This window comes from Onychomys torridus, chromosome 9 (genome assembly GCF_903995425.1).
Source record: "Onychomys torridus chromosome 9, mOncTor1.1, whole genome shotgun sequence".
NCBI classification, from domain to species: domain Eukaryota; kingdom Metazoa; phylum Chordata; class Mammalia; order Rodentia; family Cricetidae; genus Onychomys; species Onychomys torridus.
The window spans coordinates 32,524,140-32,543,179 of NC_050451.1; the positions used below are offsets into that span (position 1 = coordinate 32,524,140).

At 43.9% G+C, this 19,040-nt stretch overlaps 1 protein-coding gene across 2 annotated transcripts in view; it reads right to left on the minus strand.

Moving 5' to 3' along the window:
• Positions 1-19,040, minus strand: part of Lrmda (leucine rich melanocyte differentiation associated) — a 1,020,626-nt gene that overhangs the window by 419,949 nt on the left and 581,637 nt on the right. For both annotated transcript variants that reach the window (XM_036199534.1, XM_036199535.1), the window contains 2 exons: positions 16,232-16,371; positions 4,752-4,869 (listed from right to left, as the gene is read on the minus strand). In XM_036199534.1, the coding sequence (XP_036055427.1) occupies positions 4,752-4,869; positions 16,232-16,371 (258 nt within the window). The remainder of the gene's footprint in view (positions 1-4,751; positions 4,870-16,231; positions 16,372-19,040) is intronic.

Consider the following 19,040-nt stretch of genomic DNA (forward strand, 5'->3'; position numbering starts at 1 on the left):
CACAGCTTCAGGGAGCTGGTATCCCAGGAATGGGTGGCCTCCTCACCAGCAAGGAACTGGATTCCCTTAATTCTACTTCCTGTCATTACCTCATGTTGTCTTCTTGCCCCTTAGAAACTCCTCAGAGCAGGATGAGAAAAACTGACCCCACACAGGAGAACTTGTACCTGACCACAAGAGTCAAGATTGGGACTGCATGGACCAGGTGACTCTTGGATACAGAAACAGTCCATATGTAGTTTAGGATGAGAATTGAATGTATTCCAGGGCAGGTGCACTGAAGTTATTCCTTTGCCAATTTACTTGTCTCTCCCTCTCTTCCCCTCCCTCTTTCCTCTCCTCTCTTCCCACCTCACCTTTCTCAATAGCTGAAGACACAATAATCACTACTACACAAGCTAGCTCAAACATATACAAGTCACACATCACACGTTCTGGGAACCCAGGTGTGCAGAATACCACTTCACATCAAGACTCAGTCACAGACACTAACCTCACTTTCACTGTATGGAAATGACCAAACAAACAAGCATAATCATATGTACCTAAATGCTTCCCAACACAGGCCAAGATGCTCAGCCCAGTGCCCCCTGTGTCTACGCCCTGCATGGTTCCTCTACAGTTCTAAAGATTAAACAGTCGGCAGCCAACTTCGTGTATGTGCATGTAAACAAGAGGGCTCGGCTTTAAATAATTATGTCAAAGAAACGACAACTGCACTCCTTGCCAGAGCAGGGATGAATAATTACAAAGCCAGGACATAATTAAGCAATTGTGACTGTCGGGATGTTGAGTTGCTTCTCTGATGTGCAGGGCTGGTGTGTCGCCATCCGCGCCCGCCCGCCCTCCTGGACAGGCTTCTGTGTCCCTTTGATCTTCATAACCCAGTGCAGCAATGGGGGTCGTGGTCTGATCGTTCCAGATGCCTTCCCTGGGGCCCCTGAGCTTCTCAGTGTCTACTCCAGGGCTTGCTCTGCTGAAATGGCACGATGACTCGATGGCTAATGTTTGACTAAGATGGATATTTTCTTTAAAATTCTGGGAAATGGGTAAATCCTAGCTGTTGCAGGTCCATTAAACCTTCACACACACACACACACACACACACACACACACACACACACACACACAGAGAGAGAGAGAGAGAGAGAGAGAGAGAGAGAGAGAGAGACTGACTGACTGACTGACTGACTAACTGAGTCATACAGAGAAAGAGTGTGTGCCTGTGTGTCTGAAAAAGCCCACTGTAACATCAGCTATCAGTTTCTCATAAATGACAGCATCTTTCCACAGAACGATTCAACTCAGAAGACAGACAGCTTTGAATCAACAAAAAGCAAAGCGCGGTCACAGAGGCAAAATGTGTCATCAGGAACAAGAGTTGGAGAGAACTTGGTCTTAAGTGTCCGGGCCTGCCAGGTACCAAAGTCAGACCTCTGTGATACAGAAGGTTGGTTAGTTCCTGGCTGGCTTTGCCTTTGCATCAGCAGAGAACACCCAGTTTGCCCGTTCCCTACCTCGAAGGCAAGGGCTGTGATTGGAGAGGCATTTTCCGCTTTCCCAAATACTTTATGTCAGGAATAAAATGAAAACAGCTCCCCAAATCACAACCTCCTTGATCATCCATCAGAACTTTGTGCTGAATAAGCACAATAGGCCCCTGCTGCCCCAGAAAGGACAGAAGCCAACTTGAGATTCCGATTCTGTTATGAAAAATAGGTCTTCAGCAAGTGTGCACGGTACAGCTCTGGTAATTTGAGGGAAGGAAATTGCTCTCTACTTAAAAGCCAACTCCAGGTGTACACATGCCTCTCAGAACATACATATGTATATTTACACACAGAGAGAGATAGGATATATATATATATATATATATATATATATATATATATATATATACACACACACACACACACACACACTTGCATAGGAACAAGCATGTGTCTTTACACGTGGCAAACAGGCAAGAAGCAGCCTTCTGAATACCAGTTTATTAATTCAACAAGAACTCATTTGGCTTCTTTCTATCCACAGGGAAAAAATACTACTGCATGTCTTAGAAAATAACAGACAAAAGAGAATTGCCTGCCATTCAGCAGACATTTGCAGTATGATAAACCAGTAATATTGTGGAGTCTTCTTGAAATACTGAAGGATCATCATCACAGAGAACACTTAACCAGAACCCCAAGACTGCTGTGCCTCATCAGGACCTCAGGCTTCTGCCGCTCTCCCAGATCCCTCACCCACAAAGTGAGAGAAGGGACCTCTGAGGTCCATTCCAGCTAGAACATGGTGGGACTCTCCAGAAAGACAAGGCGAGATCCCCACGCTGCCTTGTCAAGGGGATTTTTGTGTCTCTCCTGAAATAATTAATGGGCATTTTTAAGTGTAATACAGTTAGTAAGGGCATTATAGTCAATCACACAAACACGTGCTAATTCTATAATTGATTGGAAGCTAATTGGAAACTCTGAAGGGCACTATTGTTGATGTCACTAATGACTCAGACAGCTGATGGCAGGTTTTAAGGAGCTCTTCCCCATCATGCTCAAAGGCAAAAGGGGATTCCAGCTCTCCCCTTGCCATACCACAAAACAGTCCATCCCCGCCTGTCTTCCTCTCTCAGGCTCTCCTGGGAAGTCTCATGTTTGCCAAGACATCCCCAGGGAAAATATTGATCTCTCTCTCTCTCTCTCTCTCTCTCTCTCTCTCTCTCTCTCTCTCTCTCTCTCTCTCAGCTAAAACAGCAAAGTGAGAAGAGGCCAGGCCCTATGTCAGATATAAGGGTAAAATTCCAGCTCAGGAATTCGTGACCAAGTGCCCTTGGGCAACCCCATGAACTGCTCTGAGTCAGTGGTGCTTTCTTACATGTGTACAGAATTCTGAGACACAGAACCTTCAAAGGGAGTCAGGCACATCCAGAATACAACATTCCAGTCCATAGACAGCTTCCTCAGCTTTCCATTGTTAGTGTCCCAGCTTCCAGACCCAAAGCAAAGGAGGGCAAGATGAATAGAGAGCTACTCAGTGCAGTGTAGAAGTGGAGGTGAGGAGGCAAGATGGCCAGGATCTGACCCCAAGGGAGCACAAAGACTTCATCTGCTGCACTTGGCTAGAGTTGGTGATGTTGGCTGGCTCTGAAATCCTAAGAAAAGAGGAAAAAAAGAGAAAAAGGAAAGAAGGGAGAAAGAAAAGAAGCCAGGAGATAAATTCTTTCATTTGGACAAAGTGGCAAATGCTGGAATAACTAAAGGCAGTCATGTGCACCATGTCAGGCGATGCTCCAATCAGGAGAACTGTTAACACGTTAACAGTTATGAAATGAATCACTCAATTAATTCTCCACATGCTGAAACAGGTAACAATACATTTATCTGCAGAATTATACCCTCCATATCATATATTTCCACAACTGTTAGCAATTTCATTCAGCATAACAGGAAATCAGTCGCACCTCATGGATTCAGGGAAAGAAGTGGCCTGAGGTCTGCTGCCAACAGCATAACTTGATGGAAGAGGTTTCATTGTGCTGCTCTGTTTTGGCGCTGTTTGGCTTTGCTTCCCTGCTTAATCACTTCCAATGCATGCACAGAGAGCTATAAGTCACCAGGTGAGGACAAACTAGACCTTCAGGATTCCTATGCCAGCATTTTTAACATAGAGCTGAAATTTCATGGGCAGTAACTAAGGCACTCCACAGTGTTCCAGGGTAGTGAAGTTTCTAGAAAGGGGTCGCCATCAGGGTCAGAGAATCCACTTGCCATGCTCAGACTTCTTAGATGGGCCCAAATGTCTCCCAGAGAGATTATTGTGAACATCCTTAAAACTTCCTTGTGTTGGAATCCAGGACTCCAAATCAACTCTCCCAATAAATCCTGCTCAACTGTGTGTAGGGCAGCCCCAACACACACAGCCAGAAAACACTGCCCACTGCAGTAAGGGCTCCTTATGGAACTGAAGAACCTTCATCTCTGATAGAAGAAAATTATTCCCTAAAAGAGAGTAAAAGTACCAAGAAAGAAGAGCCCTCTCCAAAGGACAAGAGGGATTATATCTACCTCAGAGACACAAAATTGACAGTGTGTTCTTTTTCAGCTCTAGACCTGCTGAGAAGAAAGCACTGAAGAGGCCTAAAATACACCTGTAGAACTTCACAGAGCTCCCTTCAAGTTTCTGCGCATCTCACTCACTTTTCCATTGCTATGCTAAGATACCACAACCAAGGCAACTCACAAAAGAAACAGTTCATTGCAGACTTAGAGTTTCAGAGGGTGAGTCCATGACCATTGTTGACAGGGAGCATGGCAGGAATGAGGCATGGCATGGCCCTGGGGCAGTAGCTGAGAGCTTACTTCCTGATCCATGTAACTGGAAATGGCAGAGGCTTTTGAAACTTCAAAACCCACACTCCCCCAGTGGCACATTCCTCAATAAGACCACACTTCCTAATCCTTCCCAAACAGTTCTATCACTTGGAGACCACTATCCAAACCCATGAGTCTATGGGGGATATTTTCATTTGAACCACCATAGTGTGTTATAAATAAGGTCTCCTTAGACTGAGTGATGGGGAGACTCAAATTCTATCCAGTCAATTTCATGACTGGCCAGCTCCGCATCTCTGATTGAAGCCTGGTTTGAGATCACAACTGCTTTCTAAATGCACAGGAAGACATCACCCATGCTCCTTGGAGCAACCAACAGAGTAAGATATAAACCCCACAGGAAATCTGGACATGGCAACTCACCTTAGGCTTCACCACCTTCATGAAGGCCCCTCTGACCAATGCCTCCTCCCGTTCTTGTCTGGTGACTTTCTGGGCATCCAGAAACTTCAAATTCGGCAACTTGTGCAGAACAAAGCACCTGGGAGAAAAAGGCAGAAATGACACAAGAAAGTTGGAGTGACAGCCTCAGGGATGAGGGTCATGTGTCTGAACCTTGGGAGTCCACATCATAATGCTCTAAGGATTTAGAACTTAGTGACTTCCTTCCTCCCTCTCCCCTGTCCCCAAACAGCCTTTTCCCCTTTAGGGGAAATTTGAAGAGTTGTAATTTATACAGACATACAACCAAACTTAGGGGAATTGCAGGTGACTCAAGGGTGGATACACAGCTCATTAGAACTAGGCAGCTGGTAGGAGCCCATCAATGTGTTCCTTTCTTCCATTCTGGGAAATGGGCCCTGCTTCAGCATGGAAAGTTCTCAACAAGACTAACTTAAATCTTGATCAGTTGTACCATATACATGACTGCCACTAACAGGAGACATGTGTACCATATCTGATTGTTGATACAATTGATCTGCACCTTTGAGCTGAGGCTGAAGGCCAGGATTTCCCAGACAGGACCTCAAATGAGACCTACTGAGCTGGATGGCTTTGGGGTAGAAGTAAGGCATACATGTAGCTAAGAACTGCTTCCTTCACTGATGATTCAAGACAGTCTTAAGTACTTTCTGTCATCACTTCTGTGTGACTTCCACAGTGTGGTTCAGAGATGATCTCTGTCGAGGAAAAACAGGAAGCAGTGGAAATTTCTAGGGTCTCAATATCCAGCAAATACAGGGTGGCTTCTGTTCCCTTAGAAATAATCATTAGTACTCCTTATGGACCACCAAGGATAAGTAAATGGCTATGTGTGTGACAAATTGCCCTCAAACAGATGTGTATAAAGGGTATTGACAAGCAGACGCACTTGGCCAGGGTATATGTTTATAAGTGTATAAATATATAGACACTTGCCTATACTTTCTTGTCAGCAACAATCATCAGCCTGCTTGCTTCCCATCAAGACCACGTTCTCTATTTATCAAATGAGCCATGGTTTGGGGCCTCTTCTGTTTTCGAAGACAAGGTGAACACCCAACGCCAAGAGCAATGGACAGTCTCTAAAGAAAACCATCACTTACTGCACCCACCTCCTCAGAATTCTCTCATCTTCCAAATCCCAACCCCAGTATACATGTCACCTCTAACCTGTAGTGATGTCTTCATTCTAAAGACTCCTAGAAGACACCATTAGCATCCAGTCCAACACACTGTCATTTTCTAGTTATTTCCTTGTTGTTCAAGTAATGACTATCCTGACTTGAACCCCAACCTTCTTCAAGGCTTACCTTCACTATAACTTGGAAACTAATGCAAGAATGAATTAAATAGCCTATCCATTCATTTCAGCTGCACAAACATTCCTTGAGTGCCTACTACCTGCTAGGCTCTAGGGATACAGAAATGATGATGAGACCCCTCCACTCTCAGAGGAGTCCTCACTGTAATTGGAAATATGTACTGATATACAAGCAACTAGAAATCAGCAAGGCTAAGTTATAGTTGGAGTCCTTATGAGAAAACCAAGAATAACCAAAAACTAAAGAGAAAAGGAGGAATATGCCATCTCAAACAGGCTTCAGATAACCAAATTCAAAAGCAACCCACTTAAAATTTTATCAGTGTAGATATTACTTGGGCATGCACTGTGCCTCCCTCTCCACTGGAGCCTTGGGTTCCCAGAACCCCCTTCCCCATCCATAAGGGAATTTCATGCCACCAAGCGACCTTTATAAGCTTACTCAGGTAAAAGACCTGGCTATCACTCAAAAGCCAGAGACAGCAGTTTAAAGGCCCCCTGGACGCTTAAAGTCAAAACATATTGAAATTATTTTGCAATTAACTTTAATTAATTCACTTATGAATTAATTTATTATTTCACGTGAATGAGCAAGCACTTGGGCACTGGGCATAGGTCAAAGGCCAATATTCCAGAGCCAGCTCTCTCCTTTGACTTTATTGATGTAGGTCTCTCTTTTGATTTTGCAGTACTGTGTACGATAGGTTAGCTGGCCCATGAGCTTTTGAGTTCCTGTCTCTACCTTCCATCTCCCTATGGGAGTGTCTGGGATTAGAGATGTGCACCATCACAGTCCCAGGTCACCAGGCTTGTGTGGGCCCCTGAAATTCCTTTACAGACTATCCTAAGACCAGAAGTCCTATAATCAATCAATCTCTCTCTCTCTCTCTCTCTCTCTCTCTCTCTCTCTCTCTCCCTCTCTTTCTCCGTCTCCCTCTCTCCCTCCCTCCTTCCTTCCCTCCCTCCCTCCCTCCCTCCTTTCCTGCCCTCCCTCCCCTCCCTCCTTCCCTCCCACACTCTTCCTGCTTCCTCCCTGGCCTCAATCTCTTACCCTTTTCCTTTTCTCCCTAAGCCTCTCCCTAGCCCCTCCCCACAGCTCTGATCTTATTCAAAATGAGGCAAAGGGCTCCTATGTTCTTGCTACCCTTTAGCAGAGTTCCCACTGGCCTCAGACTGTCAGAGAAAACTTCCATCTCCTGCTTATACTGGCGAAGTCTGGATGACAACAGATTCTTTCAAATCGAGACATGTACAGACAGAAACAATATGTCAGGAGTGACGCTCCAAAGAGTAAAGACATCCACTAAGTGTAGGGTGGGAAAAGATGAATATTCAGGTGAGGACAACATCGGTAGTAGAAAATCAGCCAATGTTTAATGATGGAGTGAAAGATGCCTTCATGAGGCTGCCAGGAACCGCGATGACAACAGACCGTGCATTGTCATTTCGCCTCACTTTGGATCACAGCTCTGAAATCAAAGGTAGAAGACGGAGAGGTGCTGGCTTTTAAGCTAGTTAAAAATTTTTAGATGACAAAGAGCTGCTGTTTCCAGACATTCTTCTTATAGTCAGAGAGACAGCCTCTGACACAGTCTGCCAATCACCCCTAGACGCTGAGTGACTTCACTTCCATCCTAAGGGCCACTGTGAGTTCCCAGAGAGGAGGGTTACCCAACCTGTTAGGAGCAGAGTGTGGGCCCTGGCTGGATAACAAACCAGATAGGCTAGCTATCCACTCTCAGTAGACCAATTAAAGAGACAAATTAATAGTGAAAAGTAGAAAAAGGAGATACATTCAGTGTAGCAATTGGGAAAAGGAACAAGGAGGTCTGATGATTCCCCAAGTCCATCTTTATGGTCCTACGATGATATTCAGTTTTAAATAGAGGGCCAGAGGTATGCATAGCTAAGCAGTTCTGTCCAAAGAAGGCTTCTGCTATCACTGCTTGTCTCAGCTCGGCACCTCCTGCAATACAAGCTGACGAGCTATAAATCTCTTTCTGGAAGACAAGCCCCCTCTGGTTGGAACCAGGCTTCCAGGCTTTTCCTTCTTCTAGCACAAGATTCTGAAGGAAATTCTAATTTCTTGGAATCTATAGACTGATAGCCAGAGGGAAGGGCACACGTGACTCTTTAGAATATCTTCATCCCCAGGGGCCTGTGAGATGCTGCTCAATTTGGTTTTGATCCCTGTGGCCCACCCACAACAGAAGGGAAGAAATGATTCCTCAGAGTCAACCCATGACCTCCACATGTACTCTGTGGTAAGCAAACACCCCCAACACCTATCATACATGCATATATACAAAGATACACAAATAATAAATGATATTTTTAGATTTTTTTAAATGGGGCTAGAGATCTAATTTCACAGTTAAGGGCACTTTGTGTTCTTCCAGAAGACCAAGTTCAGTTACTGGCATCTATGACAGGAGGCTCCCAACAAATGTAACTGTAGCTCCGGACAGTCTGACACCCTCTTCTCATCCCCGTGGGCACCCACACACGTGTAGCATGTACTCACACACATACACAGAAATATACACACAAAAATTAAGATTTCAGCTTTTTTTTTTTTTTTTATCAAGGAGCTGTGCAGGATGCTCAGAAGGTGAGGAAACACAGCAGATGACCTCTGCTCTCTCTACGTCCTGTGTTCTAGCACAGCGTTTACATCCTAGCACAGTGGTTCTTGACTTTGAGCAGGCATCCTTGTGACCCACAGGCTTTTTAAAGCACGATGCAGACGCCGGCCCATCCCCAGAGCTCCTTACTGAGGCGATCTGGACCGAGGCCTGGAATTTATGTTTCTAATAAGTTCCCAAGTGATGCTGTCACTGCTGCCATCCTGCTGAGAACCAATGTCCTAGTGAAAACAACACCGCAAGGACTAATAGTTGGGAATTATGAGCGCAACGAGGCGGCCAGGAGTCTCCTTCCCAGTTCAGCGAACAGTCTGCCCTGCCCCAGCACCTGCGCTACACAGAGCCCAGCTAACAGTCATATTCACCAGGTCTTCCTGTCTCCTGGTGACTTAGAATGGGCTCCAGCATCCCTGCCAAGTGATAAGCCAGAGGGCGTCCAGCCTGCCTGTCCCGTGCTGGTCTTGGGAGATCTATTTCCCTTTGTTCTAGGTCATGTCAGAGTGTCAAAAGTGGCAGCTTCAATCCTGAGTGTAATACAAGTTTGCCATAAAGACACAAGAGCAGATTGCCAAAGCCACAGAACGAAGGCTTTTATAATATCAATTCAACCCTTGTAAATGTAATCCAGGGTTATTTGTTGCCCCAAAATCTCTTTACTGTGATGTATGACTTAGTTACCAGGGTTATCACAGCTGTATCCTAAAGTTGCATAGTACATAAAACATTTCAGTTTCCAATGCAGGGAGGTTAACTCCCCCAGATAACCCGCAATCACAAAGGTTAGTCCCGATGACATCCCTCTGTCAGCTCACAGGAGCTATTGATGGCCCAATCAGTTTGTTTTGAAGGAAGAGAACAACAAGAGGCCAGTAAACTTATTCAGACTGTCAGCGGGGGCTAGGGGGAATGGGACTTGCAGGTAAGTAATTCTGGGTGTTTTCAGGCTATTATCAACCAGCGATGGTTGAAGAAAGAGACAGCTACTAATAACACAGAAGGTAGCCATCATAAAGCACTTTATGGCAGAGCCCCCCTGTCCATAAATCCTGTGACACCCGGAGACAGCTTCAGATTTATAAAACTGCTTGTTAAGCCAGGGCACTCCTTAATGAGAAGAGATCAGTCTAACTGAAGCCTCACATCCCTAGCTGCAAAGGGCAACTCCAATTTTCCTGACCTTCTCAAGGGGGCTGGGGGGAGCCCCAGGTCTAGAGGTTGTGGGACTTAGAGCCCCTGTTGGCTATGGTAGGGAAGGGGGTGTTAGCAGGAGGGCAGGGAATCCAGCAAAAGTGCTCAAAGACCCAGTTGTCCCCAGTGGAGACAGAATTCCTGAAAATGACAGGCCACCACCCAGAGATTATCAGGGTCCCTCTCCTCATGTAAAATGGTAGATGTTCTTAAAGGACCCTTTAGGAAGAAAGCTAGAACTGGGAGAAGGAAGGAACAACACCAATCCCTTTGTTATTATTGAAAAATCAATGATTTTGCTCTGATATAAATGGCATTATTATTATTATTATTATTATTATTATTATTATTATTAGCCTTGTTGTCAAAGAAAACGGAAAGGATTCTCTTGTCCTGCCAACTCTAGAAGACTTGCCCACTGCCCAGTAACAGCATGAACCACAGATAAACACTATGGATCTCTAGGATCTGCTGGTGGTGTGGGAAGCCCTGTTACTTTTACCAAAACAGTACAAGATTCTCATGGGTTCTCAGGAGAACCAAACTCTGGAGTGCTGGGTGGCTTCTCCATGGCATTTATGGCATTCAGTGATTCTTCATGTTATTTCCTGACACCTTCTTACCCATGAACCAGGAATGCAGAGATGGGGGTACAAGTTTCTGAAGCTCTCCCTGGTGCCCTGATGGATGAGGCAGCCATGGATGACTCTCTCCCTGTTCTCAACCCCCCACAAAGCTCACCAGAATGGGGAAAGGCTGCCAACAAAGCAGCATGACCCTTTGCTGTCAACTGGATCACATCAACTCTGTTTAACAATACTGGTTATCTCATGCTGGCCAAGAGTACTGGTCAACTGCTAACAGTGTTTGATCAGTAAGAGAAACCACCAATGGCTTTCATGCAGCTTCTTTGAGAGACCGGAGCTCTTAAAGACTAAGGGGAGAAATGTAAAAGAAGATAGGCCACCATAATGAAAAGCTGGGTGAGGGAATTTTCAAGGCAGAGCAGAGGGCTCAGGCTTTGAAGCTCTGAGCTGCCCTTCTCAGCCTCAGTTTCTCTATCTGAGCCATGAGAATGGGCATCAGCCTCCTTAAAACAGTACTTTGCTTGGATTCTCTGTTCTCAAAGCTAACTGACAATAAATGCACCCATATGGTCCCTTCCTGGTATACCAGTTCCACCCAATTGCCTTGCATAACCACCCCCTCCCAACTCCTAGGAGAGAAAGACAGCCAGAAAACACCACTGAGGACCAAGGCACGATGAAGAAACACTGGGTGGGACAGCTCTAGGTGCTCTGAGGGACCACAGTGACCTCCCTCTAACAAGCCGAGGTGAGCTCACCTACACAACATTAATGAATTGGCCCGCCAACTGGAAAAGGCCGGCTGATTTCACTCACAGTTCACCAACAGCATATTTGAAGTCTCCGTGCAAACAATACACCCACAGGACAGTCCAGGGCCCTGCTGTATGGAGGCTAACCAGCAATTACTGTGTGGGCTTCTGGCACTTTGATCTCTGGGTTATGACCTTTGCTTTCTTGTGATCATCAAAGCCGAGACTGCAGATTAGCCAGGGAATGCTAGCTGGGTTATATAAGCCACAGGTTTTACAGCTCCCATTTAGTGGGAAACAGCCTTGGGTGGTAGCCCAAGGTGGCCCCAGACACCACTGGAGGCCCCCCACTTTCTTTTAGTGGAGTGCTACAGATACTGGGCAGGCCTCCGGGCTGCCCACCAGGGAACAAAGAAAGGGCATCATATCTTAAATAATTTAAAGTTTTAAGGAATACAGAGGAACCTACTTGGGGTGGAGGGGGGTGCAACCAGAGGCCTGAAGGAACAGAAATTGAAAGAAAATGCACACTAGAGCGAATCACAAAAGAACAGCCCCAAGCCTGAGAGCCCAGATTTCTTATTTGAAAGGTGACATTGAGCATTTATACTCTGTTGACTTTCAGCCATCATTCTTCCTGAAGAAAAAGAAAAAAAAAAGTCAAGAAAGTGTTATCATTTAGGGTCTTGATGGGTTTGTTTTCTCTGCCAGGTAAAGAATTAGAAGACAGGAAATATCTGGAGCGAGACAGGTAGAGGCAGAGAAATCTTGCACACAGCCAACAGGAGCAGGGCGGAATGAGCAGCTGAAGACAGGCTTTTATTGGGGTGAGGAAACACATACATACAGCAGGCACATTTAGAAAACGACCCTACACAAGGCAGAGGGATTCAGGAAGCCCAGGCTCTCCTTGAGGGCTGATGGTTTTCAGGGTCTGTGAGGGGACTCTTTCTCCCCTAGTTTAGGGCTGGTCAGTTTTGAACAAAGGCAGGAAGGCTGATAGGTCCATACCTTTGGGGTAAGCATGTCATGACATGCCTTGAACTTGTCCATAGCCTGGGTGTCATGGTGGTGGGCTTTAAGCTGGCAGGCTTTCCTCTTAGATCAGAGGTATGAGGAAGCAGCTGACCATATTGGAATTTCATCATCTATTATCTGGTCATGGCCTGCTCTCTGTATGTCTGTCTACAAGGAAATGTGTCTATCTCCTAGTTCCTCAAAAGACCTGCCAGGAAAGGCAAAGGTAAACTATTCTGAGTGTCCAGGTCTCCCACCCTGATTTACTATGTTGATGTTGGATGGTGTCAAAATCTGCGAGAGGTCCAAGTTCATATCCATTCAACACTCCTCCCAGAAGAGCAGCACTGTATCCATACAGGGAAATACGAGTGGCCTTAAGGTGTAAGATGGCCATGGCTATGTCTCAGCCATAAGCAATGAGAAATGGCAAAGGGAACCCTGGGCGTGGTTCCACCCTACCCCAGCAGGCCCAGGGCTCAGCTCAACCACACAGACGTATGTCCATGTTCACAGAGAAATGCCAGGAGCTTGTTTTACTGTGGGAATGTATGACAAGAAAATCCAACTGGGCACATAGGGGTTAAGTGAGGAAACCAAGGGGGTGGGGCTCTGGGGCAAGAGGCAGAAAGATAGGACAGACAGCATACTGTACATAAACCTAATCACTTCCCACCCCAGGTCTGGTGTTGCCCACAACACAAACTACAACTGAGCTGAAACCTTTGAAATCAACATCTCCCATGGGAAGGAAACAACACACATGCGCTTGTTTTGATGGACGGCTGGGTGACATAAATATTGCATCATATGACCACAGAGGATGCCAATCAATAGGATTTTTTTTTCCAACAGCACTAAATGAACCACAGGTTCTTGCTTCTGCATTCACTCTTTTAAGGCTCCCACTATTGCTTAAATGATTAATAGAAGAAATATTGTCAGAAAATATACTTAAAGTGAAAAACAGTAAACTGTAGAAATATCATTCACTGCTTAAGCCATTTCCAGCAAAAAATGTCAGATAAATTTACATAGAGGCTCCACAATGACGATCTAGGTAACAGCCAGAAAGAAAGTAGACCTCACACTTTGTTGATGAAGGGGCATGAAAATAGTTTACCCAACTCAGGGAAGGCAGCTGTACCCCTTCATATAAACACATATGCCACAGGAACTCTGAATTCAAAAGTCATATTGTGAAATCCTATAATTTCTCAGGGGTAAATGAATCACCCCCACCCCCGTTATAAAGAGAGTAGGGATGTCAAAAGACCACAGATCTGAGCAGCATCTGGCCCGCATCTCCCTCTTCCAAAGTCAAGGGTGAGTATTTATCAAGTCAACAATAAAAAAAAAAAAAACCATGAATACAAGATTTAAACACATTAGAGAACCGACCTAGCACTTCCCCCCTATGATGTAGTGAAGGTGTAACTAGGTAGGAACACATTTACAGTCTCTATGGTCCCTGGTTGCTGCTTTTTCTCCAAGTATGAGGAGCTAGCAGTCACTGTGTAGATGACTTATGGGGTTTCAAAGGCAATTGTGGCTAGATGTGATTTGGGCTGTGTGTAAGCTCTAGAATCCAGTCCCTCATGGCAACATTGTCATAAATACACTAACAAACAGCCTTCTCAACTCCATCTCTCACATCTTGCCAGCAACACAGACCTGGGATGGGAGGACATGTTTGGGGGACCGCCCAGGTGAATCTCTGAGAAGGATTGCTTGTATAGAGATAAACCCTCTGCAAAAACTGTCACCCATGACTGAGGCTTGGATTGAGTCGGAATGATAGCTGCTGCTTGCTAACCGGATCTGGTACCAAAAGAGCAGAGGACATGACAGGATTCAAGGTCCCTGTGGCCACCTACAAATACACAGCTCTAAGAAGGAAGAGTGACTCCAAACATCTCCAGGATAGTCATCTAGCCACGTTCCCATGCTAAACATGACTTTAGGTTTACATTAGGCTTCAAGAGACAGGGACTTCATCCTTACTCACATCCATTCTCTCAATGTGGACAAGTCATAGTAAGAGAAATCTGTATGGTGAGATGGATAACACTGGTGAGACAGTAAATCCAAGCATGGGTTTACTTCCAAAGGAATCATAGACCCTGAGCTGACTAGGCAGTCACCCCTGCTTTAGAAGTCTTTCTATCAAAATGGAACTCCACATTAGGTTTTCTAATCTCACTGCTTGTATAGTGAATGTTAGTTACATTCTGACCAGTTACAAAATCAACAATGAAGTTATTTGCTTTCCTTCTCCATTCATACCCCTCTAAGCCCTGTATCTGAGACCAAATAGAACAAGGTGGAAGCAGAAAAGTCTTCCCACTCACTCCCCCACCCCATTCTAAAAAAAGAAAACAAGTTGTCTATGTTTGTACTCACATGCCATGTTTGGTCACATGAATGAACAAATGGACATGTGTGAATGTGTGAATATACACACACATGTGTAGATAATATACATGCATATTCATAAATTTGTAAAAGTTATATGTGTCTTATGAATGGAACAAAAATATAAAGAAAAACAGAAACTAAGGAGGAAATTTTTAAGCAATGGTTTATGAAACATGTTTATTAGATAAACTCTTTTGGAGTTGACCTTCCAAAATACATTTTAAAATTTCTTCCAAGATATAAAAGAAATCTAGGTGCCTACCAACATATGAAAGTATAAAGAATATATATTTACAGATAATGGAGTATTTAGCCACAAAGGAGAACAAAATCATGCTTTCTGCAAGAAAATGCATAGAACTAAAGGTCTACATAGAGCAAAATAAGTATCATATGCTTTATGTTATACGTGGAAACTAGAATTAAACAACAAATACAACCTCCAAGTGTGGTAGAGGTAAAGGAAAGTGGGTCAGAGGAAGCTGAGAGAGTTAGATAACATCAAAAAGCAATATATATATATATATATATATATATATATATATATATATATATATATATATGAAAATATCACAATGAATCTCATTAATGTGATCATTAATATGCACTGAGAATTATAATAAAAACAAAAAGGCAATTCTAAAACAAAAGTTGGTATAAGAAGATATTGTGTTTAAAGTGACCCCCTTCCCATACTTTGTATCAGACAATTTCATAATTCAAAGTTAAAAAAGAATGTTCCATAAATCACCTCACTTCTAAGCAATTAAACAACTCAAAGTGAGGAATTAGCAATGTGTTCTGGCTAGACGACCACTGTATTCCCCCTATCAAAAGTCACACTCAAATCCATAATATTACGCCATGGTTGAAATTTTTTCCTAAAGGAAAAAGACCTTCATGAGTATTTTTTTTTTCAAGCAGGGTTCTTATTTGTTCTGAGTCAATATAAGAATAGCCTCAAAGCTCTACAAAATTAATCATGAAGCTTTGAAATGAGATAATTTTCTTCTTTATAGAAATACAACTGAACCCCTGCTTTATGTTATTTATGTCTGGGTATTGGCCTTCTTTTTCCTCACAAATCTGTAATAACTTTCAGTGTTTCTTACAGGTTTGCCTTGATACTCAGTGATTATCCCACTACATTTCTTTGTAGGCCACCAGATTTTTAAATAAACCCCAGGAGGACATGTCCTTCTCAAACCATTTTCCTCTTTCCCAGCCCATCCAGAGCTGTGTCCCAAGAGCTTGTAACTTGTAAAACCTAAAATGCGTATGAGCTAGCCCATGATGAAAAGCATTTCTCAGTCCCGATCTCAACCAGCTCATATCCTTTCTCGGCTCCTATGAACCCAGCAAAGAAAGAAAATGACTCTGTTTTGGAAAGAACAGTTTAACCCAATCATGGGAAGTCTGTGGCCACTAATCAACATTTACTCAGCAGCCCACAGTATTCCATGGCCCGAGTCTCCTCTTCCTTAACACTCACCTGTATCTCTTATAGTCCTCCTCATCCTTCTCCAAGCTGACCAGCTCATTGGGACACGCCACGTTTCCCAGCAGGCTGAGGTACTCCAGGGCTGGTGTCACTTTGGCCAGGTGGTCCAGGAGGTACTCCAAATCAGTAATGTGTCAAAGGTTAAGGATCATGCTCTGAGAAAGCAAAAGGCTTAGCAAGAAGTAGGGGCCATAAGTGACAGGCCAGGCAATGGGAGTCACTTCCACATCATGCTACCAAAATACCCGCCAAAGCGACCTCAGAAGAGACAGGAGTTATTTTAGCTCACAGTGTCTGAGGTTCCACCACCTTCCAGAAGCATCACTTTATGGATCACACATTTGGAGAGCACATGTGAACTTTTATAATATAAAACACCCATCTAAATCATAGCACAAATATATCTCAACTCCTAAAAACAAAAATCAATTTTCAGTCAATCATGCTAAAAGATGGGATTGTCATTCTATGCTTGCTATAGAAGACATCACAAATGTCATTATGCTGTGAAGCTGTAAGGGAATTTGTAAGAAATAAGGTTTTCAAATGGGCATATCTAGTATAAAAAGATTTGTGTCCTTTCTAGTTATTTTAACATTTTTGATACTTGTCAACTTAATTTTTTAAAATTTGCTTTGATATATTTTTATTCCAATTGAATAGTCTTGTTTTCATTCTCATACTCATTCTCCTTCTTATTCTCTTGGTTTTGCATTGTTAGGGATCCAACTCCGGGCCTTGCTGTGCTAGGCAGGTGCTCTGACACTGAGTCACACCTCTAGTCCACAAACAGCCTTTTCATGCATCATTTTGTGCCCTTAATCATGTAACCTTTGTCTTTTTAAGAGGGCTCCTTTTTGCTATCTAAGCTCCACACTCCAGAAAAACTGGCTCTTTCCTTGAGCAGAAGACCTGGAAAGGTAGATTCCTTTAAATATTCTGGTCATAGAGACTTTGGATAAAGCATCTTCAGGCTCCAGGGTGCTTCAGTTATCCATGCCAATGAACCAGTACATCTCCAGGAGTCTCTTATATGGATTATTTGGTGTGGTGGAAACTCCTTTGTTCTAAACCTTCCCAGTAACCTACTAAATGGCAAGTCAGGGTTGGCAAGGAGTTAGCCACAGTCCACAGCAGACAGGGAGCCCTGGCATGTCCTGTAGCATGTTCTCCACCAGCCCTTAATCTCTGTTGATTCTGCCACCAGGGGACAAAATAGGTGATGGAGTTTTAATTGGCTCCTCCATGTCCTGTATCAACAATAACAAACATGGCTCTGTCCTGTCTGAGTGTGAGCTAAGACGGAACTTGTTTGGAAGATTAAGCCAAGACAATGAGTGGAAGAAACTCTGGGGTCTCAAACTAACCAAGATCATGGCAGGAGATGAACTAGGTGATGCTTGGAAGGGTACCTTTTCTTCAGCTCCCTGGCACTGTGTCAACTCTCCCCAGCTGGACTCTCGGAACACACCTGGGTTCCCTCAGCAAGCCTTTCCAGAGGACTCTGGGCATTCAGGATTATTTTTGCTGGTATCTATAGGAAGTTGCCATTGTGGAGCCCAGCTGTCATGGTGAGGCTTGCCAAGAGTGCTTCTATTTGGAAAGCGCAAGACCAAAGTGGTGTCTTCCTTACCAGTTTAGAGAAGAAGGAAAGGGAGGAGCCTCCTGGCATGTGGGTCCCACAATATACAAGCCAGAGTGGTTGCCCAGGTGAGAAAAGAACTTACCCACCTTTGGACTCATCTCCAGGGCAAGGAAAAGGTTTTATAACCACTGGGGAATTTTAACCATGGTGGATCCCAATGTCTGACTTTTGAAGGCTAAGTACATAGTATAATGGTCTATTTGTACCCCTGCCTGCATACACATATCTGAAATATTATCATGCCAAAAAAAAAAAAAAACAACTAAGAAAAATGAGGTTAAGAGTCACATAGCCAGGAAATGACAGAGACTAGATTCAAGTCCCAGTCATTCCCAGGAAGAAAAATGACTCCATTTCTAGCACAAAGGGTGAAATTAAAAGACTGAGAAATGAAGAGTTTAATATGTTTTGGGGGAAGATCATACATCGTCATCCAGCTGTGCTATCTGTCTCAGATATTTCAGTTTAGGCTTATGTTTTCAAAGCACTGTGGTTTTATCTTAATGTACCAAGAAATTTTAGTTCAATGTACCAGGAAGCAACAGAAGTCTGTGGGTGTTAACAGAGTGACTTTCCCATAGATCACCCTGCTTATGCTGCTCAATGGTACTCTAAAGTATGGATTATATAAGAAACCAAGGGTCCTCAAGAAGAAAACACGCTTATTCAAGATGATAAGAAACTGCTGTTAGAAGTGAGATCCAGGGGCTGGAGAAACAGCTTGCTGCTCTTGTTGGAGACGGGAGTGCCGTTCCCAGCATACACTCTGGCAGCTCACAACCTCCCAAAATTCCAGCTCCAGGGGGCCTGAGGCTCTTTGCTGCCCTGCGTTGGCACCTGCATGTACATGTACACATCGACACATAGACACACATGTGTGCATATTATTTTCTAAATGTGAGGTCTAGCTTTGTGACGTAATACACAGGTCTCCTTGCCATAGCCCAGCTTCATGACACGTAGCTCTGTCCTTTCTTCCTGTTTGCACTATGACCCAAACTGGTCATACCTTTAGTACATGTGCTGATACAAATAGTGAGAAAGAAAAGGAAGTATAATTTCAAATAAAGCCAGCTTCTTCTCAAAAGGAAAAGGCAGACGAAGATAATTTAATTGTGCAAACGTTAAACATTTATACTGGCCAAAATTTTCAGA